This window comes from Protopterus annectens, chromosome 1.part1, assembly GCF_019279795.1.
Source record: "Protopterus annectens isolate FY-2018-M chromosome 1.part1, PAN1.0, whole genome shotgun sequence".
Taxonomy (NCBI): Eukaryota; Metazoa; Chordata; order Ceratodontiformes; family Protopteridae; genus Protopterus; species Protopterus annectens.
The window spans coordinates 333,158,766-333,183,653 of record NC_056726.1 but is presented as its reverse complement, the minus strand read 5'-3'; the positions used below and the strand labels follow the sequence as shown (position 1 = coordinate 333,183,653).

At 41.5% G+C, this 24,888-nt stretch overlaps 1 protein-coding gene across 1 annotated transcript in view; it reads left to right on the top strand.

Annotated features, from left to right (window-relative positions):
• The first annotated feature begins 296 nt into the window (after positions 1–296).
• Positions 297–24,888, top strand: part of LOC122814462 (laminin subunit alpha-1-like) — a 502,951-nt gene continuing 478,359 nt past the window's right edge. Inside the window, exon 1 of the mRNA XM_044087045.1 lies at positions 297–499. Coding sequence (XP_043942980.1) covers positions 418–499 — 82 coding nt within the window. The 5' untranslated portion in view covers positions 297–417. The remainder of the gene's footprint in view (positions 500–24,888) is intronic.

Sequence of the window (24,888 nt, the reverse complement as noted above, 5' to 3'; positions counted from 1 at the left end):
TGTCGTTAAGCAGGTTAGTTGTCTCCAAGGGAAGTGCCATTCGAAGGACAGAGGGGTGGCACGTCTTATTTTGTCACCTGTACATTGTGGGGTTACTTGGCCGTGAAACACCAGGCCGTTAAAGCAGTACTATAAGTTAGTCTGGGGATAATGTGCGATAACAGATTATAAAACACTGAAGGGAACTTTGGCTCCGCGGGGGGCATTTTTCTCCAGCGGTGGTTACTGCAGGGTACCAGAGGTCAGGAAGGGCGGGACTATTTAATGGGGGGGGGGGGGGGGTTAGTGGTGTGTGATTGACTGAAATGAGGAATCGTAGGATCAGTGTTGCTGAATGAGAGTGTGTATTTCGTATTCAGGAGGACTGGAGTTTGTGGAAGTTTGTTCCGAAGCAGTGAGCCTGTAGCCGGCTTCGAGATGAAAACACGGGTGTTTCTGTGGTGGTTTGTAATTGCGTTACTTCTGTCCTGTTGGTCGGTGGTAAAGTGCCAGCAAAGAGGTAAGGGGTGATACAGCTTAGTGTACTTCATTATTTACCGTTGGCATTTCTAACAAGTGTAAGATGCATCACAGATACTTGTGCTTACAGTCAGTGTTACAGCTGGTAGTCATTGAGTTATAAAAGCAGTGCGTACCTTTCTGAAGTTTACACGCACTCTTGAATTCTTGCGGTCTTCACCCACGCCATTAAGATATGGTGTTGATGCCCTACAGACATCCTGGTTGGGCTGTCTAGGTTTGAGTAAAGCAGCATGAAGATTAACACCGCGAATTTCTGTGAAGTCGGGAAACATACCTCTCCAGTGTACCTCATTACGAGGAGCGTACCTCATTTGGGGTCTTAAAAGGTTCAAGTTCCACATTGAAATAGTCTGTCACACATTCAGTGTTAGGAATGTTTTTAAGTGAAATCCATGGTAAATAGAAATTAATCATATTAATTCATTAAAGGATCTTCTTTATAAGTAAAACCAGCATAGTTTAACCATCCTGTGACCTTCCTAGTTGATGTTAGTAAGCCATTAGTACATGTTCCACTTTTTTGCCCATTTGTTCCACATTATGAAGGCGAGTGTTCCTCATTTTGGATTTGGAAGGTTGAGAGCTGTGGGGGAAGATAAGCCATGTGCGCGAGATTCGCCACTGTAACCCCCACCGACTGACTCTTTTTACAAGATGTTTTTGAACATCGGCTCTTTTTTACTGTATTTCTAAATGATGGTACATTATCCTAAACATCATATAAGTCGGTAGTGATGGCTTACATGGCCCGCGACCTGTTATTAGCCGGTTAAATTCTAACTTACTGTCTTGTCCCGTAGTTTAATAATGGTTAACGCCTCAGTGTGTTTTCGTTTATTTTTATATTTTACTATGAGTGGTGTTTTACTTATTTAAGTGTTAAGTACCTGTACCGTATCGAGTTGCGAAGACTAGTGGTGATGTCCTCTCCTGTGAGGCTCTCGTAAGTGCTACCCCCGTCCCCCAGTGGGGTCAGTCAGTGGGTAGTAATTCTGTCAGGATGCCGGGTGGGGGTTGGGCTTCCTCAGGCCCTGCGGAATTCCATCCTTTATTATACTGATCGGGGTGGGGGTGCATGCCATGGCACCAAGGACTGTTTTCTCTGAGCATGAGTTGACCTGTCACAACCCGTTATTATTGTTATTGTGTGACTGGATTAAACATTGTGCATGCTGATCTTGGCAGGAATCGTTTGAGGTCTCCCCAACATAATATTCAGATTTGGTACAGAGACAGCTGTGTTTATCGATAAGTAAGTTGTAGCAAATGTGTTTGAACAAACTTATAATACAAATGTTATGGATTTGTAGAAAAGTGAGGGGCTTATTAGTGTTGTAATCTGTCCCAGTAAACGGGGTAAATATCAAACCTTCTGTGTTTGTGAATCATGAGATTTGTGGCTGATAATTTTAGTCTGACACTTAACAATTTTTTTTCTGGCAAATCATTGAGGATTTTAAGCACCAAATAATGACATATACTTGAGTTTCAGACTTCACATCCTTCAGAAAATAAGTGTTAATGCAAACTCTGTTATTCCACAAGGTTTCCGAGTTTATTTTCAAAATGTTTGTTTATTTAATACGTTACCTAATTTTGGCCTCAGATTTTGCTTCCTCTTTCATGAAAGTTTTTGGCAAAGTATGATAGAATATATTAAATAAATAATAAGACTGCAGAAAATGCATGCTGCTCCATGCCGTTATGATACAAGTTTTGTAAGTTATTAGTAAGTACTATTTTGTCCTTCATTGATTTGGTTTGCCTTTTTTCTGGAGATAAAAAATTGAGATCTGTAGTTAGCAAGCATTTACAAATTAACACTAGTGTATCTGCATTTCTCTTTTTTTTCTGTACACTGAACTGAAGTCAACTCCTCGTTGGTCTGATCCGACCATAAGCTTATCACCCTTGATATCCACATCCCGCCCCCACCCCCCCCATTAAGGAAACCACAGTAAAACATTTCTCCAAAGCCAACTTCATGCTTCTTAAGACAGAAGTGGTGAACTTCATGTCCCCCATGCAGATGGACAGTACAGTTACAACTGCTGAATCCTACACAAATGCACTCTATAAGCACTTACACAAGTGCATGGATTGTGCTATCCCAAACAGAACCAATACACTATCCTCCAAAAAAAGGAAGCTAATCTGGTGGTCCCCTGCCATAAACAAACTGTACAACAGAAGGAAGAAACTGTTGCAAAAGAGAGTAAAATCCCATGAGTGGAGGAGCTCCCTGGTCAGCCTCAGTAAGAAGCTGAGATCCCTTATAAGATCCTCCAAAGCTAGCTACAAAAACAAAATTGCCACTAAATCCAAGGACATCCACAAAGCATTCTATAGCTATGTCAAGAATCTAGATGGCAATACCCAGATCTGCTCTAAATTACAGCACAAAGACACGAAAATTACAGAACCAACTGATATTGCCAACATCCTGGCAGATCGGGTCAGTGCTAACTTTACCCCCCTCTCACTCCCTAAAAGGCCCATATCTATACAGGAAGAATGCAGAGTCCCTGTAATCACAACTACGCAGGTAAAAGCTGCACTCTCTAAAGCCAAAAACACAGCATCCATGGGACCGGACAACATCCCAGGTTGCGTTTTACACGAACTTCAGAATGAACTGGCTCCCCACTTAAGCACCATGTTCAATAATAGCCTTGCATCAGGCTTTGTGCCCACTGAATGGCGCAAAGCAACAGTTATCCCACTCCACAAAGGGGGAGCCACCACTGATCCCGGGAACTATCGACCTATTAGCCTGACAAGCCTGGTCTGCAAGGCCATGGAACGTATCATCATGGAACTCATAAACTTAAGACATTGGTAACCTCCAAACTCTGGATCCCACCCAGTTCGGGTTTGTGAAAGGCAGATCATGCCTCCTGAACCTGATAGACTTCTTTGAGGCAGTCACCAAAGCCGTGAATAAGGGTAAGGTGGTTCACACAGCCTATCTTGACTTCGCCAAGGCTTTCGACACCATCCCCCATATAGCTAAACTCACTAAACTAGGTATAAATCCCTACGTCACAAGATGGGTTGCCAAATGGCTCACTGACAGAACCCACACTGTAAAAGTTGCAGGCTCCAAATCTGACCTCAAGGCAGTGACAAGTGGAGTGCCACAGGGTTCCGTCCTGGGACCTCTCCTGTTTGGTATCTACTTCTCTGAAGTACAAGCTAACACAGAAGGCCTCTGGCTGACTAAGTTCACAGATGACTGCAAACTAGGAGCCATAGTCAAGTCCCCAAATGATGTGGACATCCTACAGAAGGGCCTCACTGAGACAGATGCCTGGTGTCAGAGCCATGGCCTCAAGATCAATGCCAAAAAGTGCAGTGTCATCCCCTTTGTTAAAAACTCTGTACTCATGAACTACCATATAGGCAGCAATCTACTTAACACCGAATGCGTGATGAGACCTTGGGACCCAGGTGGACAGTAGTCTCTCCTTTGATAGTCATATTGCCACAGTAGTCAGGAAGTCCTTCTACGTGGCACACCTCAACATAAAAGGGTTCTCATCCAGGAAAAAAGAGATCATTGTTCCCCTCTACTCATCACTCATTAGACCCATTATAGAGTACAACGCCCCTTTTGGAATGTACCTCACAAGACATCTGCAGCAGCTGGAAAGACCACAAAAGTACCTCACAAAGAGGATTACTGGCCTCAAACAAATGCCCTACACTGACCGCCTCAAAAAAACTCCAGCTTTACTCCATAGCATATCGCCTACTCCAAGGTGAGCTCTTGCCTAACATATAAAGTTATGTCAAACCCAGAGCTGTTGGACATGCTACACCTAAAGAAATCCCAATCCTTCCAAGCTACATGCTCTAGGGACCTAAACCTTGTCACCACAATAAACAGGACATGCTGGAGGGATAGATTCCTGTCCCAGAGACTTCCTATACTCTGGAACAAGCTACCCATCTATGTCAAGCAAAGTTCTTCATTAGCACTCTTCAAAAAAAATTTTGATGAGTGGATGGGAAATAGGAAATACACCCTGGGGATCACTTCTGTGTCTCTGCTGGACAGTGGCACAGGAAAATAACTTTCTTGGGTGGCATAAGCTATGGTACCTTGCTGGCTAGGCTTACATAGGCCCTTGGGCCGATAGCCTAGTACCTACCTATGAACTTATGAGGACAGTATTGAATGGCATAGGTTCTAATGTGCTTACTAGGCTATTAATCTGTGTGGCTTTTAAGACGTCTAGCCTTGTATTGCCATAGTAATTATTAGCCTTATAGTTTGCTATAGAATCCTCAATGAAGGTATGGATCTCATAAGTATGTATTGGGTATTTACCATGTTTACTCAATCCACGAGGGTCACTGATGCTAAAACAGGGGAAGTTTTGTTTTTATTTATTTATATGAAGGCGAGCTGGGCCAGAGGTGTCCAGTTTTTAGCCATAACCTGCTTCAAAATATATAAAAGTAAAGTACAGTACGTTGAAAACAAAATTGATCAATTCACACCACCACTCCCCTCGGAACACCATTGTACCACCCTGTACAAAGCCAGATGGCGTATAACCTACAGAGATGAACTAATTTTAGGGTCTTTCTTTTCACACTACTATGCATTTCAATACCCAAGGCTTATACGTTATCTAGTTATTTAAGTATTCTCTGCATGACAACAGAAAGGCTTTCAATGTTGGCAATTCTGTAACAGCATGCTTATTAAAACTTACTGCATCTTACAATCTCAGACAGGCTTACCTGATTTCCATTAAAGCATTGCTACTTAAACAGCGCAACAGGCACTGTCTGAATAAGCATAAATCAACCGGGTTAGGAGGGTGGCCTAATGGTTAAAGTGTTTGACTTACAAACCCAAGGTGCAGGGTTTTTGTCTCACAAGGGATAATTGGCTAGGCTTAAAATGGCTTGCAAGGGCAGTTAGCCTAGTACTAACCTGTGAACCTATGAACAGTATAAAAATATGACAGAAACCAGAACATTCTGCAAAATCAAGGGCGGATGAAAAGCCACTGTAGTACTTGTGTCTATCTTGGATGGGGGATACTCTGCACATTTACACTGCATAACTGCTCCTTGCCTTGCTTGGACACATCCAGAGTCACTACATGGGGGAGTGGGGTGCAGCAAGTATGTCACAATTTGAAATGTCTCTGGCTGACTGTGATGGCCCTGACACATTTGTCATACCTCTCAACCTCAGAATAAGAAATCTGGACAAAGCCATACATAGAAGTGGGACAAAGGCCCAAAAATAAGGACACTTTTTAAATATTTCTCTTATAAACTTAGAAAGATAATAGAATAGTAGGTCTTGCATTAGTATGGATTTTCTGAAGGGTATGAAATCTGAAACTCAAATGTCTGTCATTTTCTAACTTTAGTCTTTAATGATTTGCCACCAATTTGCCAAAAAAAACACAATTTTATGAAACATGGACCAAAAATGTGATGCAAAAATATAAAATAGCCACACAATACAGCTGGGAACATATCAAAGAAAGGACACTTTTTTAATATTAGTACTGCTAACTTGAGCAGATGACAAAATAAAAGAATCTACATGCATTTCTGAAATAAAAGTAATCTATAACTCGATTTTTACAGTTATTAATTGTAAACCCTCCACATTTTACTTCCAATATTGCCATTTTGCCGAGGGATTATTAGGGGAAAGAGTAACATTTTGAGCCAAAATTGGGGACAGTTGAGAGGTTTGGATATGCCTAATTCTATAAAGCAATTTATTTGCACATACCTCTCAACCTGTTAGTGCAGGAAGTCTGGACAAGGCTAAATATATTGGGGGAACATATAAACAGTACTAAAATTGCTCTTGTATAAACTGAGACAGTTGATAGAATAACATGTCTTGCTTTAGCATGCATTTTTCTGAAGGTTAACTCAATGTCTGTCATTTAGTGACTTAATTCGTAAATGATTTGCCAGAAAACCACAAATTTTATGAGGAACAAACCAAAAATAAGAAGCAAAAATCTATTAATTCTGTGAATCTGGACAGTTGAGAGGTATAGTTTAGCCAGGGCTGTCTGAGTTTGCCGCCCTTCCCCCTCACAAAATCATGGTCAAATGGAGCCTCCCCCCTGCAGCCATTCTAATGAATCATTACTTGGCTATTTCACCCCATTTACCATAAACACTAATGTGCATACTGCTTTACTTCTACGATGATTTGGACTTCATTTGAAAGTTTTATTTTGCATTTTACAGCACAAACACTAAGACATCTGCTAAACAAAGCAATGCAGTCTCACAATGAAAATAGACTTAGCATTAAAACTTATCTGCCCTTGAAACTCACATTCATTGAAACAGCATTGAAACCCATATTCAAAGAAAATACATTTGGCTAGTGGCTGATAAAGATTAACTTTGGGCTATTTTCAAATGATAGGTCCCTTGCACACAAAACATACATGTGTTCTGTGATGCACCTTCCTGATTGCATTAAATTATATTCCTTATATAATACAGTACAGTTGTTAGAGTATTTTAAATTTATTGTTTTGAATGTTCATTTTCCAGTAAACAATGAAACAAAATGCATGCACCAATAATGACAATACTGCCCAACTAAGAACATTTCCGTCATAAAAGTCTACCCTTCTATAATCCACCAGTATCAGAAAATATGCACAATCTCTGCAGAAGTAAACGTAATCTAAATAATTCCACATTAAAAAGATCTGTAACTAATGAAGAGGTTGCTGCTAGCAAACAACTTTATATTTCATTGTTTCATCTACAAATAAAGTGCCTGTTTTCCTTGAGGAATAAATTGCCTATATTACATTAAAAAATAATAATAGGGAATGGATGGCAAATAACGGACGGGTTCATAATTACTAGGTATCTTCACCAAAGAGGTCATTCTCAAGATGGCAGCATCCACCCTGTTTACAACACAGTACAGTATCAGCAATGCATCTACATACTGTGGGAGTAGAACCCACAGCCTTCTGCATCAGGTACAGGGTTCAAGCCTGAGGTATTCTCTAATTGCCACCAGTATAAACTAAGTGGGGAATTTTACACACCACACACACAGTCTCCCATAACTGCAGTCCGTCCGCAACAGCTTCAACAAACCCACAGCTGACCACTGTCCATAACTTCAGCAAACCCACAGCCAAGTCTCCTGTACCTGCAATCCATAGCTTTCTCCTTCATCCTGTAACAGCTTCAGCTATCTCCTGCAGTAAACCCACAGCTTCAGCTTTCTCCTGCAAACGGTAATCCTGCGTTCCCGCTGGAATGCACACTTCTGGTTTCTCGGCTCGTTCCAGGACTGCTGACTTTGCAGTCTGATCCCCTTCCAGTCTATGCGGTTAGCACCGCACAGACTTCTGGGGAATCAGCAGTCTGCTTCCTTCTTCCTGAATCTGGACTGGTAAGGCAACAGTCCAGATTCACTTTGTATGGAGGATTTGTAGGACTGTACCACTGTAGTTCACAGCTGGGGGGTGGGCTGCAGTCCGATATTACGAGCTGCCACTGCTTCTGTGTCTGTTGTTCCTAGGGTCTGTGGAAGATACCCACTTGTGTATAGGGACAACCATTCTAGTCCTCCATTCATTGGGTATGAAGCCTGTCAGGAAGCTGTGTTTAAATAGAGATAATACAACCACCGCCTACAATCTCCTCAACTTCTCCTAACTTGACTCCATCACTCTAGACCTTCTGAACCAGACTGCACTGTACTGACCTGTCCTTATCCATTCCTGCACTCAAACTCTGGCTATCCCTCTCCCCTCACCTGAAAGAAATCTCTTTCCTTAGTTTCAGAGCACAACTGAAGACACTTCCATCAAAAATGTGACAGTAGGTGCTTTTCCACAAGATACATCATCTAATTCATCCATCACCTACATAACCTCTGCTTCTACCCACCATTTTCACCTGCTGCTTACCTCCTGTAATTGCTACTAAAGTTAATCCGCATTTGTTTTTCTCCTCTGCTGGTAATATTTCAGTGTTTCAGTTGTATGCTTGATTTGTATCTTCTTTGATTATTGAATCAGTTATGTTTTGTTTGTTTATTTATTTTGTCAATTTATTCACCTGGGTTGTGCCTGCAAATGGTCTGTTGTGATTGGTGTACTAGCCCAGTAAATAAACTTAAATAAGTAAAACAACACATTGTATGGTTACATGGAACAGTGATGACGCTTATAGTATTGTACAAGTGTTACATTTGCATTGTACAATTGTTATAGTTGTAAGATTGGCTGTGCATTTACAGGATGGAATAGTTGCACCTGGTTATGTAGTCTGGTTCTCTCAGCTGGGGTGCCTTCTGTGCAACATCTGTGCATGATCTCCTTGTGCCCAGATACATTTTCATCACCTCACATTTCCTTTCACATCCCAGAGGCATGTCATAGTTAATTGCAAAACCTCCAAATTTCCTGTGTGTGTGTGTGTTTGCGCGTGTGTGTGTTTGCGCATGTGTGTGTTTGCGTGTACTGGCGTGTGTGTGTGTGTACTGGCGCGTGTGTGTGTGTGTACTGGCGCTCGTGTGTGTGTGTGTACTGGCGCGCGCGTGTGTGTGTGTGTGTGTGTGTAGTGGCGCGTGTGTGTGTGTGTGTGTAGTGGCGCGTGTGTGTGTATGTACTGGCGTGTGTGTGTACTGAATGGATGTCATACTTCTTTGTGTGGGTGAGTGTGTGGGTGTGTGGGTGAGTGTGTGGGTGAGTCATCTACTTATCAGCTACTTTTTACATTATTTTTCTGTCGCTACATCATATGAAGTTCCAAGCTAACTAATTATTGTAACATAACCTGTACATCAATTTCTTTTTTGAGCAGATTGTGGAATAATGTACTGTTATATTCTAATTCTTGTGGATTTATGTTCTGTGATATTTGAAACTTTGTGTATTAACTGCTTTGTGTATTGCTCTTTGTTGTGATAGTACTTAAAATTGCCTGAGGCCCAGGTTGTGAGTGAAAAGGATCTGTGTAATCAGTCCACTCACCTGGTTAACAAACTAAAGCAAATAAAAGAAAATTAGTGAGAGTTTGTGCTTATCTCACGATGGACTGCTGCCCACCAAGGATTAGGTTCTCTGCCTTTTGCCTACCTAGTGCTGGGAACGGTTTCTGTTTCCCTGCACCCTGACTGAGATAATGCAGGTAATCAACTGACAGGAGAAGGCTGCTTTACAGGTGGTTGAGGTGAAATTCCTCAAGCGTCTGTATCCTGAAGAGAAAAAAAGTGTGAAGAAAACATTGATTGCTGTTTTCTGTAAGAAATCATTGCCAGTGCGATTTCTAGATGTGCACTGGCAGTTATTCACTTCTTTTGGGAGATTTCATCCTTCTTTGAGTTGATGTAACCACAGAGTACCATTAAAATTAGTTTTTCACCATTTTGTGTTTCAGGCATTGTTTTTCCTTTGTTGAAATTGGTGTTTCATAGTAGAACCAACTAGAGAATTATTGAATAAATGTTCATTTCATGTGGGATGCATAAAGTAGTAGCAGACACTACCCTTCGAGTCCAACCCAGTATGCCCAGAGCAGTGACATAACTATGGATGCATAGTATACACTCTTTCATTGAAAGCACTACACTACTAAAACACGTTGCTGCCTTCCTGAAGTAAAACTTTTAGTCACACAGTGTCAAGGTTACACAAGCAGTACATATTTTCCCAAATTTAGCTCGTTAGTAAAAATACCCAGATAGTTAAAAACAGTGGTCACTAACAAGAAACTTTAGCTATTGATAAAAAAATGCCACATTTCTTAAAGGGGAAACACCACTTTTATTCAGAAAATAAAATAGCATTTTCTTAAAAGGGCAAAACATTTTTGTGATGAGGTTCCCTAGTGGGAACTTCTCTGCAGAAATAAAGCTCTTAGCTAATTGCTGTTCCTTTGAAGTCTCGGTGCTGCTTCTCCTTGAGGTGGCAAGAAAATACTGAAGACATTTTTTCACTTTGACTGCTGACTTCCCTACTTGGGCCTAGCCAGTCAGCTGTCAGAGTGAAGGTGTGTGTGTGTGTGTGTGTGTGTGTGTGTGTGTGTGTGTGTGTGTGTGTAGGAGCAGAGAGGTGTGAAGCTGTACAGTTATTGTTTCCCGGTCGGGGAAAGAAGCCATATAGCCTAAAGGCTACTTTCAGCTTTGAGAAATTCAAACGTTTACTGTTATGGGTAAGTGCACCTTACACAACTGTATAGCATGAGATGAACAAAAATGAAATAATTTGCAAAGAGTGTTTTTATTAACTGAAAATAAAAGTTGGAGCACCTTTGCTACTGTGCTGATGACTGATATGGTCAATCTTTCTTTGTAACTATGAGTAGATACATTTTGTTATAGCTCAAGACAAACAAAAACAAAAACATTTGCCAAGAATGTTTTTATTAATCAAGAACAAAAGTTGGAGGTTCAGAAGCATTTAGTGGCCATTGCAGTTTGACCATAAACAATGCCATTTAGCTGTCCAGTGGCATTATTCTCATGACCCACTGTGGAGCTTACGGGAAACCAGAGTTTTTAGGTTCTGGGGGAGTACAGTGTACAGTTGTAAAGCTGAATTTTAATGTAATTGACAGACGGGCATTAGCAAGACTGGAGCTTGCAGCTTCATGTTGTCCAGATACAGGAAAAATGTCAGATTGAGCTGTTTCTTGATTCTATGCTTGATGGTGCATAGGGCTGTTCTTAGCTTGTGGAGCAGTTTGTTTGGTTAATTCCAGTAACGAATGAGACACCACCACACTAACTAGTTGTGCGTCCCCATGCTGTCACCTCACTGTAGGTCACATCACATGATCCTTATGCTTCAGTGCATCTTTCCAACTCCACCTTTAACCATCTAACACACCATCTTACATCTCGACTGATTGACCTACTAACTACATCTGTCCTTTCTGCTACAGCTTGTTCTGGACTCTCTTTCTTAGTAGTTTATATATGTATATAAGTACATAGTCTTCTGATATTTAGTTGTGGAGAATCCATTTAAACTTGCTATAGTAACTTTTTTGAAATGTTTCTGCTGTAACCACTTCCCTTGTTGTATACGCTATATTGTTACTTTGTGTCAACCTGGGGCTGAGCCTGAAATCGGTCATGCTTGATCAGATGCTATATTGTTACTTTGTGTCAACCTGGGCTGAGCCTGAAATCGGTCATGCTTGATCAGACGCTATATTGTTACTTTGTGTCAACCTGGGCTGAGCCTGAAATCGGTCATGCTTGATCAGATGCTGTATTGTTACTTTGTGTCAACCTGGGCTGAGCCTGAAATCGGTCATGCTTGATCAGACGCTGTATTGTTACTTTGTGTCAACCTGGGCTGAGCCTGAAATTGGTCATGCTTGATCAGTGCTCTACCTGGGTAAACACATACATACATAGAGTGGATATAAAAAGTGTACACACTCCTGTTAAAATGCCAGGTTTTTGTGATATAAAAAATGAGACTACAATAAATCATTTCAAAACTTTTTCCACCTTTAATGTGACCTATAACCTTACAGTTCAATTGAAAAACAAACAGATCTGTTATGGGAAAAATATAAAAAATAAAAAACTTACAATAAGCTGGTTGTAAAAGTGTGCACACCGTTAAACTAATACTTTGTTGAAGCACCTTTTGATTTACCTACAGTATTCAGTCTTCCTGGGTAGGAGTCTATCAGCATGGCACATCTTGACTTGGCAATATTTGCCCACTCTTCCTTGCAAAAGCACTCCAAGTATGTCAGATTACGAGGGCATCTCTTGTGCACCGCCCTCTTCAGGTCACCCCACAGATCTTTATTGGATTTAGGTATGGGGTCTGGCTGGGCCATTCCAAAACTTTAATTTTCTTCTGGTGAAGCCATTCTTTTGTTGATTTGGATGTATGCTTGGGGTCGTTGTCGTGTTGAAAGGTGAAATTCCTCTTCATCTTCAGCTTTCTAGCAGATGCCTGAAGGTTTTGGGCCAAAAGTGAGTGGCATTTGGAACTGTTCATAATTCCCTCCACCTTGACTAAAGCCCTAGTTCCAGCTGAAGAAAAGCAACCCCAAAGCATGATACTGCCACCACCATGCTTCACCATGGGGATTGTGTTCTTTTGGTGATGCGAAGTGTTGTTTTTGCACCAAACGTACCTTTTGGAATTGTGGCCAAAAGTTCAGCCTTAGTCTTATTAGACCATCACACATTTTCCCACATGCTTTTGGGAGACTTGATGTATTGTTTTGTAAAGTTTAGCCGGGCCTGGATGTTTTTCTGTGTAAGAAAAGGCTTCCATCTTGTAACCCTGCCCCATTGTCCAGATATGTGGAAAATATGGGAGATTGTTGTCACATGTAGTGCACAACCATTACTTTCCAGAAATTCCTGCTGCTTCTTCAGTTTTGCTGTAGGTCTCTTGGCATTCTCACTGACCAGTTTTCGTCTTGTCTTTTCATCAGTTTTGTAGGGATGTCCAGTTTTTTGCATCATCACTGTTGTCCCATATTTTCTCCACTTTTTGATGACTGTCTTCACTGTGTTCCATGGTATATCCAATGCTATGGAAATTTTTTGTACCCTTCTCTTGACTGATAACTTTCAACAATGAGATCCCCTTGATGCTTTGTAAGCTGTCTGCGAACTATGGCTTTTGGTGTAGCAGGCAGCTGAATAAATATCAGGAAAATCCTACTAGGACATCTGAACTTTATTTGTGGTTAGTCAGAGTCTCTTTAATTGATAAGCATTGGTAAGCACTAGGTAGCCTATCTACCACAAGAGGAGTGGTTTCTGGCCCAGAAATTGTAGTTTATTATCTGTTTGGGCAGTTTTTCAATCTCTTTCAACTGTCTGGTTTAAAAGCCCACGTTTGTGCATTTTTCCTGCCTTTCTTGTAACTAGTCTAGTCCAGGTACAGATTTGCTGTATCTGGGACTGTTTGTAGCTTCTGGGCAGTGCCAAAGTCTGCTCTTCAGTTTTTCCTTTAGACCTGCTAGTTCTCTCCTCTCCTGCACTTTTACTAACTTATCAGTCTAGCACTTTACCAGACTTCTTGTAGCAGTTATTATAGCACACAAAAGTGCTACCAGCATTAAATGTTCTACAAGGAAACAGCTCCAGTACTTATTAATACCCACCCATCCAGGCATATCTGAAGGTCAGTTCCCTTTGCTTTCTCCTGTTAACCTGATGAACGTGTGCATCCTGAGGCAATGTAGCAACTGCCTTGTGTACACCGACAACCTTCTCCTCTTACCTTCCAACATTCAGACTTGCGAGAGTTGCACTTATATATCCAAACTGGAAGCCACGCACTCTCCAGCCAAGACTGGAATGCTGGTCAAGAGGAGAAGGTTAACACTTGCATCATACCACAAGAAACACATAGCCCTCCAGAACACACACCAGCACTGCCTTCACATAAAAACACAAACCACAAATCCATCTTTGTGGAGACTGTCAATAAAAATCTACCCAAACAGCAGAGACCTCCAAGGCAGAAATGCACTTGACCACTACAACACAACACTAATCACGAGACACATAACTCTCCTAAAGAGTGTGCCACTCAATCAAAGCCCCTAAGGCGGAACAGCATACCCAACACACTATTCATAGGTGACTCAATAGTGAGGCACCGTGATGTCCCACTCACTAGGTTGAATAAGTAACAGTCAGCTGCCTGTCAGGTGCCAGGATACGCCACATAACTCTGTCATTGTACATGTGGGCATGAATTACCTGAGACGTACCTCTCTGGACTACATGAAGAGAGACATGGAGGAGCTCTCGGGTTACGTAGCCCAGGCGGGTATGACCCTAGCCCTGAGCAGCATCCTACCATCACCCAGAATGATACCACAGTACAAGCAGAAAATTATCGATTTCATCAATTGGCTAAGTTTCTGATGTCATTCTAAGGTGATCCAGTATCTGTCTGGCTGGGATGACATGATTAACAGACCTCGATGCTTTGCCAGAGATGGCCTGCATCCGTCACCCCTGTGCTTCTGGATACTGGCCAAGGCTTTTGCCACCCCTGTAGTGCCTTTTTTAGGCGGTGCTTCAAACACCAAATTACCACCGTAGCAGCTACAAACAAATGCAGTCTTGAGGGTCATGCTGTTCAATGTTAGAAGTCTAAATCTGAAAATGCACTCGCTCGAAGCACTCCTTAAAATAGAAAACATTGACATTTGTGCTGTAACAGAGACCTGGTTCAAAGCAGCAGAAAGCACCCCTGTACTACCAGGCTATAACGCTTCCCACACCTTTCGGCCCTAGAACTTGGACCAAAGCTCCAAAGGCAGTGGTGTTTCCATATTCATAAAGAATGTGCACACTTCCAGACTGGTAGCCCAACATAACGTATCGGAGATACTTCAGGTGAAGCTAACATTGGGTAAGACAGTGATTCAGGTCGTAGCCTGCTGTAGGTCCCCAACAATGTCCTAAGACTTACATTCCACGTTCCTAAGCACATTGGAGAATATTAGGGTCCAGCCTGACACTCTCATTCTGGGCGACTTGGACTACCCCTCCATTAACTGGGAAAACTATTTATGTACCAATACACTTACCCAACATTTCCTGGAATTCATTAATTCAAATGCCCTGGACCAGCTTGTTCTTACCCCACTAGAGGTAACAACATCCTTCACCTGGTCATTACTAACATGGGTGACTGTTCCTCTACACCAATAGTTAACTCCTCCCTGGTTAGATCCGACCACAAACTAATCACCTTGGAAATACACCCCCCCCCCTGCAAAGCTAACCACCATGAAAAACTTCTCCAAAGCTAACTTTGGGCTCCTAAAAACAGAGGTTGCTAACTTCATGGCACCCATGCAAATGGAGAATTAGATGACCGCCGAATCATACACCAATGCACTGTACAAACACATACACAAATGCATGGATCTCGCCATACCCAATCGAACCAAGATGCTTTCCTCCAAAAAAGGAAGCCAATCTGGTGGTCCCCTGCCATAAACAAACTCTACAACAGAAGGAGGAAACTGATGGGAAATAAGGGAGTTTTTCCAGTCTTGGGACTTCACCTTATCAGCCTCAACAAAAAGTTGAGATCCCTCATCAAATCCTCTAAAGCTAGCTATGAAAACAGAATTGCAGCAGATAGTAAAGACAACCACATGGCCTTCTATAATTATGTAAAGAATCTCCATGGCAATACCCAGATTTGCTCTGAGCTACTGCACAATGGTACCTCCTATACCGAGCCAACGGATATTGCCAATGTGCTGGCCAACAGATTCATTGCCAACTTTACCCCCCCCCAAGGACCAATCACAATACCAGTAGATTGCCATGCACCCAGTATTACCGCTGCACAGGTTAAAACAGCACTGTCCAAGGCCAAGAATACAGCTTCCATGGGATCTAACAATATCCCTGGCTGTGTTCTACATGAACTACAGAGTGAACTGGCACCTCACCTGTGTGCCCTGTTCAATCACAGCCTCTCCTCAGGGTTTGTCCCTACTGAATGGCGCACTGCTACAGTCATCCCTCTTCACAAAGGAGGAGTGACTACAGACCCTGGGAACTATCATCCCATTAGCCTGACGAGTCTGATATGCAAAGCCATGGAACACATCATCATGGACCTAATAAACAAGGATATAGGGAATCTCCAAACTCTGAATCCCACACAGTTTGGTTTTGTAAAGGGTAGATCATGCCTGCTCAACTTGGTCGACTTCTGTGAGTCAGTCACCAGAGCTGTGGTTGAAGGCAAGGTGGTTCATACTGCCTACGTGGATCTGGCCAAGGTGTTTGATACCATTCCCCATTCAGGAATCATAGAAAAACTCCGCATCAACCCCTATATCACTAGGTGGGTTGCAAACTGGCTCACATATATAATCCACAGTGAGAAAGTAGCAGACTCCAAGTCTGACTGCTGATCAGTCACGAGTGGAGTCCCACAGGGTTCGGTCCTGGGTTCTCTCCTGTTTGGTATCTACTTCTCTGAAGTCCAGGCCAACACAAAGGGCTCTGGCTGACAAAGTTTGCAGACAGTTGCAAGTTGGGCGCTATTATTAACCCCCAAGTGATGTTAACATCCTGCAGAAAGGCCTCACTGAGACCAACGACTGGTGTCAGAACCATGGCCTTAAGCTCAATGCCAAAAAAATGTGTCGTCATCCCCTTTGGGGAAAACCCGGTTCCCATGAACTACCACATCGTTGGTAGTCCATTGAACACAGAAGGTGTTATAAGAGATATGGGAACACCGGTTGACAGCAGCCTCTCTTTTGACCACCACATTGCCACTGTGGTCAGAAAGTCCTATGTGGCACATCTCATTACTAAGGGTTTTGCATCTAGGAAGAAAGAGGTCATTGTCTCCCTCTACTCTTCCCTCATTAGGCCAGTCATCGAGTACAATGTCCCATTTGGCATGTACCTCACTAGACACCTGCAACAACTGGAGAGGCTGCAAAAGTACCTCAGAAAGAGGATCCTAGGCCTTAAACACTTGTCCTATATGGACAGACTCAAAAAAACTCCCAACTGTTCTCTGTCTCATACCGCCTACTTAGAGGGGATCTCTGCTTGACATACAAAACATGTCTGATGCAACTCTGTTAGAAATGCTACATCTAAAGAAATCCCAGTCCCTCCACACCACATGCTCCAGTGACCTCAACCTCATTACCACAGTCAGCAGAACCTGCTGGAGGGACAGGTTCATAACCCAGAGACTGCCCTTGCTATGGAATAGACTTCCCATACATGTCAAACAGAGCACCTCACTGGCCCTCTTCAAGAGAAACCTTAATGAGTGGATGGGAAATAGAAAATTCACCCTGGGGATCACTCCAATGGCTCTACTCGACAGAGGCACTGGGAACTAAGGTTGGCTGGCACGATGTCAGGGTAATCCTATGGGCTAGGTTTATAAAAGCTCCAGGGCCATTAGCCTAGTACACACCTATGATGGCGTGTGTACCCAAGAAGACTGAATGCTATAATTAAAGTAAAATGCGCACAACAAATTATTAGTTTAAGGGTGTGCAGACTTATGTAACCAGCTTATCGTACATTTTTTATTTTTTATATTTATTTCCCTAACAAATTTGTTTGTTTTTCAATTGAATTGTACAATTTATAGGTCACGTTAAAGGTGGGAAAGGTTTGAAATGATTTATTATGGTCTCATTTTTTTATGTCACAAAAACCTGGCATTTTAACAGGTGTGTGTAAACTTTTTATATATATAAATATCTTCCAAGCTCTATCATTTTCTGTTGGGACATTAGTAACTGCAAAATAATTCATAAAACGTCCAAATAGTCTCCATCAGGAATTCCTTTTGTTTCTTGAAAGATCAAAGGATCAGCAGGACATTTGCTTGTATGGCTTGTACTGAACTGGTTGTCATATCAGCAGTATTCCTTACAGCCCAGGCAGTGTCTCGTAGAATTAATTCAGAAGAACTCAGTAAACATTTGTGATCACTGTCAACCAACACTAATTTTATATTTTGTGCGCTCGTGTGTCTACATATACGTAGACACACAGGCTTGCATACGCAGACACACACACAAGCACACACAATCGCGCATGCACACACACACGTGTGTCTGCCTGTTTCTCTTTTGTGTGTGAGCTTGTTTTTTCTCTTTTGGCAAAAATTGTGCCAAGGAACCCATGGCTACTTCGTCATGATTCTTTTTTTTTTATCAAACTGCTGTCAGTCTCCTCAGATCTTTTAACTTCCTTCCTGCCTTTTCCTTGAACTTAGAAAAAATTGAAAATTGGTCACATTTCCTTTCTTATTAAATTGCATCTGTCATATAGGGTGAAAATCTTAATTGTGCCAAGCAGTCACAGCACTTTGAGTCCTTCAGAATAAGCTACTTTATCTTATCACAAGATATGTTGGGGCTCTTTTGTGCGTCTGTTCCGTACAACAAAGGGGTTTTGTAGTTTTTACATAGCTGGTATCTTTTTTACTGTGGAGGCGATGAATGCTTAATTTTTGTGCTTTATTTCAATGATTTATCTGAAAGTTTTCAGTGTGAATCTTGTGATGATGCATGCCAGAGTGAATTACCCACATTTGTGTGCTTCACTCTTGTAAGGAACAAAGGACTTCCTACATTTGCTGGTGTTCTTGTCTTTTTAACCTTTTGCGTTTTGGTCTGTAGAATGTTATGAAAATGCTTTTTGTTGTTGTTTTGCCTGCTAGTAATCCTGTAGTATACAGGGAGCTACAGTTAAATGCTTTCTAAAATTTAAATGTCCATTTCAGTTGCTGATAAGCTAAAAATGGCCAGAGATGCTAAAATTGCCCCAAATTCAGTATTTCTAAAAGATAATGACTGAAACTAAATGAGCGAGTTTGAGTTCTTGTTTCATCATTTGCTGTGTGGTGCGGTAAATTGTAGATGAGCTACCCACAGGTTTTTGGCAGTTGCCTTAATTTATAGTGTATCTTCTACAAAACAAAAATGTGTCCAGTGTAGTTCCATCTTAAAACAGTGGTGACTAGTGTTTTACATTAACAACATTTAAGTTTGCTAAGCGCCTGTTTAAAACAAGAGTTGGTGTACAGAATAGTCAGTGAAGCCTGACCTTTGCTTATCCCTTAACCATTTGCTTATCTCCCCTTTCCTTAGTGAAATTCCTTTTGTCATCAGTTTGTTACATTGTTGCTTTTGTTCAGTATTTCTGTGCAGTGGGAGTAAGGTAACTTCACATTCAAGTGATTAGTGTTGCAGAAACAAAATGGCTTTGTTAAATGTAGTTACTTGGAGAGAGAGTGAAGCTCTCTTCTACAGTGTGTCAGTCAGAAATGTTCATTTTGCTAAATTATTTTTTACCTTTGTCATATACTCCGTGATTTTATAACATTGACCCATAAAAGTGCTATAGTGACTGTAAAGAAGAGATATGTGTGTTGTTTTTTTTAAAGGGAGGAAATGCAAAAAAAAGTAGGTATCGGCTAGATAAAATTAGCAGATTGCCCAATACAGAAAGGAAGTATATACTGTTATCTGCTTTCTTACAGTCCACATAGTCACATAATTTGATGTCCACAGCCTACACTTTCATGATCAGCTTCACCAGGCAAGTCACTTGATCAGTCTGTAGCTCCCAGTTTGTACATGAAAACTGGGATTTATCTCTAAAGGATCCTACACAGGGCTGAATTCCTCAGCGATTTACTTTTGGGGCAAGACGCCACTTAGAGCATGTGATAGTATATGATAGACGTGATACCAAGTGAAGACTTGCATGTTGTATGTGCATATTAAGAAGTATTCAGGCAGGCCTTTGTAGTCTGCCATATCCATGGTCCTGATTCCATTAAGTAGGATATGAACATCAAAGAGAACAGTGCAGACTAAAAGTTCTGACGTAATGGCCCTGAGCATTCAAGCATACGTTGTGTAATGGGCATAAGATCGTTAGTAGTAGTCAGAACAGAATGTTGGCAGTGTCAACAAGCCACGCATGCATACGTGTGTTATTGTGGGGATTTCTGTAGTCAGAACAGAATGTTGGCAGTGTCAACAAGCCACGCATGCATACGTGTGTTATTGTGGGGATTTCTGTAGTCAGAACAGAATGTTGGCAGTGTCAACAAGCCACGCATGCATCGTGTGTTATTGTGGGGATTTCTGTAGTCAGAACAGAATGTTGGCAGTGTCAACAAGCCACGCATGCATACGTGTGTTATTGTGGGGATTTCTGTAGTCAGAACAGAATGTTGGCAGTGTCAACAAGCCACGCATGCATACGTGTGTTATTGTGGGGATTTCTGTAGTCAGAACAGAATGTTGGCAGTGTCAACAAGCCACGCATGCATACGTGTGTTATTGTGGGGATTTCTGTAGTCAGAACAGAATGTTGGCAGTGTCAACAAGCCACGCATGCATACGTATGTTATTGTGGGGATTTCTGTAGTCAGAACAGAATGTTGGCAGTGTCAACAAGCCACGCATGCATACGTGTGTTATTGTGGGGATTTCTGTAGTCAGAACAGAATGTTGGCAGTGTCAACAAGCCACGCATGCATACGTGTGTTATTGTGGGGATTTCTGTAGTCAGAACAGAATGTTGGCAGTGTCAACAAGCCACGCATGCATACGTGTGTTATTGTGGGGATTTCTGTAGTCAGAACAGAATGTTGTCAGTGTCAACAAGCCACGCATGCATACGTGTGTTATTGTGGGGATTTCTGTAGTCAGAACAGAATGTTGGCAGTGTCAACAAGCCACGCATGCATACGTGTGTTATTGTGGGGATTTCTTAGTGTTTTTATTTATATATATATATATATATATATATATATATATATATATATATATATATATATATATAATATAATATATGTGCGTATGTCTAGGCCTGTACTAATGGAATGCCATTTTGGTTGTGGCTGTTGAAAGAATGATGCACAAATAAACCCATAACAAAGCAAATTAAACCTGTTTGAGCCCATGTTCTTATGTTTTCAAAGTTATCTTGCTCACCCCCCTGTAAAATTTAAAGATCATCACCTTGTGTAAGTGTCCTCTAACAACTGTAGATAATGTAAAATTTGGTAACATGCATTAAGTGATACATTCTGTTTAATTACTGCAATCTGTAATGTAGTAGAATGTTATTCTGTGTAAAGCACACGCCATCCGATCCTGACAGTAGCAGAAGTGGTGAGATTCCAAAAAGTCATGCGCACTACTCAAAAGTCTTTGTAATTAAAGGGGCAAAGTATTAAAAAAATAGTAATATTGACAAGGCATAGTGTATCCAATGTACAGTGCAATGTATGTTGGCTATTTTTACATTATGCTTATATGTACAGATAAACAAGTAGGAATTCAAAAAAAGTATTGTCTTTCGGAGTTTTTGGTGCAGTTAAAAGAGTAATTTAAAAACAGTACTCATGTGTGATATGCATATAAATGTAAAATTATTGTTCTTAAAATGTTTTGTAATAATTTGGAGCTTTTCTCCCAGAGCCTCTGCTGAAAATGGACTTCTGCCCAGTCTGATTTTCCTGGTAATCAAATTTCAAAAATAAACATTGACAAGACAGATTTTTATCCAGTGTATTAATGCATTGTATGTTGGATTTACTTACATTATGGTTATATGTACACATGTATAACCACCCCAAACACACACCCATGTATATTTGTTTGTATGTACATTTAGGTAAAAATAGGTGTGTGTGTGTGTGTGTGTGTGTGTGTGTGTGTGTGTGTGTGTGTGTGTGTGTGTGTACATATGTACATATATACATATATATTTCTATATACGTAGATCTTTATCTTTTGATATGTACATATATAACTAGGTATATCTATATATTTGTAAACATACTCTGTCTCGTGATCATAGCGATTCACATTTCTACACAGCCACATAGGTATGCAACCGCTGGTGTGCTGCATACTGTCATGGACCGTTTCACATGGCAAGCTGCTTTCTATGCTGTGCTATATGGATGGCACAGTGGTGCAGTGGTAGTGTTGTTGCCTCACAGCAAGAGGTTCTCTGGTTCGATTCTTGGCTGGAGTGCCTTCTGTGCAGAGTCTACATGCCATTTGTGTGGATTTCCTCTGGGTGCTCCAATTTCCTCCCACATTCAAAGACATGCATCTGGAGCGTTTCTGTCCAGGCATCTGTTAAAAACTGACTATGTTTCAAGTCAGACTTTTCCAGTTAACAAATGTTAAAATAAAAAATAAATGCTAAGAACATATTATTACAATGGACAACACGTGGAAAAATATGCAACGGTACTCGCAAGAGGTACTCACACCAAGCATTTACAGTTAATGTTTTGCTGTGTACGTTAAACAGCTTCCAAAGGAAGCTTTACAAATGTACGTATCTCCCTATGTAGCGGTAATCACATATGTGTGCATGTCTCAGAATACTGCATTCATGCATGACATATTAGCACCGTATGTCACCTTTGGGCCTCATTAGCTTGCAGTAGTTCCTAATCTTACTCTTTGCAAAATGTGCATTTTGCCAGGGTTTGATAGCACACAATGCCAATTTTCACAAAGCCTGATCCGATAGTTTGTGCCAAAGTCTGCAAGTCTTGCAAAGTAAGCCAGCTACGTTGATGCAGTGGGTAGAAGCCCTGATAGTGACCTAGAGCTGGGTTAATTTATGCAGCCTGGGTACGTATAGCACCTGGTGGAGGGGAAGAATATGAGAATGTGCCTGCTCACCACTGTTTGATGGATGGAGTAGTGAGAATATAACGGAATGAGGCAGGTGCTCCTTGTTGCCGTGGGTGTTGACAAGACTGGAACCATGAGTGACATCTGGGCTTGGTGATTAGGAATGCCGTCTGGGGGTGATTCACTTTAGGAGAGAGTGAGGACACACCTAAAGAGAAGCCATGCCTAGTAGCTGACAGTTGCATTCTGAATAATGCCAGCACATAAGGATAAGGTCCCCTAGCACTCTTAGCTCACAGTTGCATTCTGAATAATGCCAGCACATAAGGATAAGGTCCCCTAGCACTCTTAGCTCACAGTTGCATTCTGAATAATGCCAGCACATAAGGATACGGTCCCCTAGCACTCTTGGCTTACAGTTGCATTCTGAATAATGCCAGCACATAAGGATAAGGTCCCCTAGCATTCTTTCAAGCTAAATGCTGTCTCCAAGGCTCACTTTCCTCCTGCACTCAGCTGGTGATGCCAGCACGGAGAGGTTAATCACTTGATTTACACTGAATAACTTGCTGTCAGAGAGAGAACACACATAGATGTGATGCAGGCCTTACCACCAGAGTGAGTGTTAAGTGCATAAACTTTGACTTTGCTGGTATGTGTATAATATCACAGATAGAGTTTGGAGTATGGGCATCCCTGGGTTCACATAAAGCTGTTATTTAAGCGGTATGAACATTTGTGTACAGTATTGAGCAGTGTGTCTTGTGAAGCACTGTGCAATAGCACATCACTGCTGGTTCATACATGCTTAGTGCTGTGTTATATTTTTAAACCATATATGTTCTAGGCAGTAGTATGCTATTCTTTTTTGTTGGTTGCGGGCAGTATATTTGTACAGCTTTTGGAGGTGCGTATTTGTTAGAGCTTGGGAGTAAAACAGATTTGTGCTGTTTCCCTGCTGTATGAAGGTTTGTAGAAAAATTGGAGTGCTCATTTGCTATGTTTCTTGGTTCATTTATTGTGTTTTTGTATAAAGTTGTTTTGGCAGGAAGTTTAAGTAAAGCATTCACACTTCCAAGTAGACCTCCCTTATCTGTAGAGATGCATTCATCCATAGTTTGCATATTACCCATGGGTCCTTGTCAGATACTTGTATTATAAGATCTGTTTAACATAATGGTTTACTACTATGTATTCATAGTGTCCTTCAATGTCACTATCTTGGAGTGAATTATATTGTAGACATACTGTACGAGAACACAGTGTCGCAACCACTGTTGCAATGAAAATTGCATTTCATATGTAGGTACTAGGCTATCGGCCCTAGGGACCATACAAGCCTAGCCAAAAATTGTACCCTGGCTTTCGCCACTCAGGAAAAATATTTTCCTGTGCCCCTGTCGAGCAGAGCCACAGAAGTGATCCCCGGGGTGAATTTCCCATTTCCCATCCAATCATCAAGATTTTTCTTGAAGAGCGCTAATGAGGAGCTCTGTTTGACATAGGTAGTCTGTTCCAGAGTATGGGAAGTCTCTGGGACAGGAATCTATCCCTCCAGCATGTTCTGTTTATTGTGGTGACAAGGTTAAGGTCCCTAGAGCATGTAGCTCAGAGGGATTGGGATTTCTTTAAGTGGAGCATGTCCAACAGCTCTGGGTTTGACATAGCTTTGTATGTTAGGCAGAGATCGCCTCTGAGTAGGCGATATGCGATGGAGTAAAGCTGTAGTTTTTTGAGACGGTCTGCATAGGGCATCTGTTTTAGGCCAGTAATCCTCTTTGTGAGGTATTTCTGTGGTCTTTCCAGTTGTTGTAGATGTCTTGTGAGGTACATACCAAAAGGGGCGTTGTACTCTATAATGGGTCTGAGTGATGAGTAGAGGGGAACAATTGCCTCTTTTTTTCTGGATGAGAATCCTTTTGTGATGAGATGAGCCACGTAGAAGGATTTCCTGACCACTGTGGCGATGTGATTATCAAATGAGAGACTACTGTCCACCTGTGTCCCAAGGTCTCATCACAGTTTCAGCATTAAGTAGACTACCAGCTATGTGGTAGTTCATGGGTACAGAGTTTTTACCAAAGGGGATGAAAATACACTTTTTTTGGCATTGAGCTTCAGGCCATGGCTTTGACACCAGGTATCTGTCTCAGTGAGGCCCTTTTGTAGTTTGTCCACATCGTTAGGAGTTTCAAT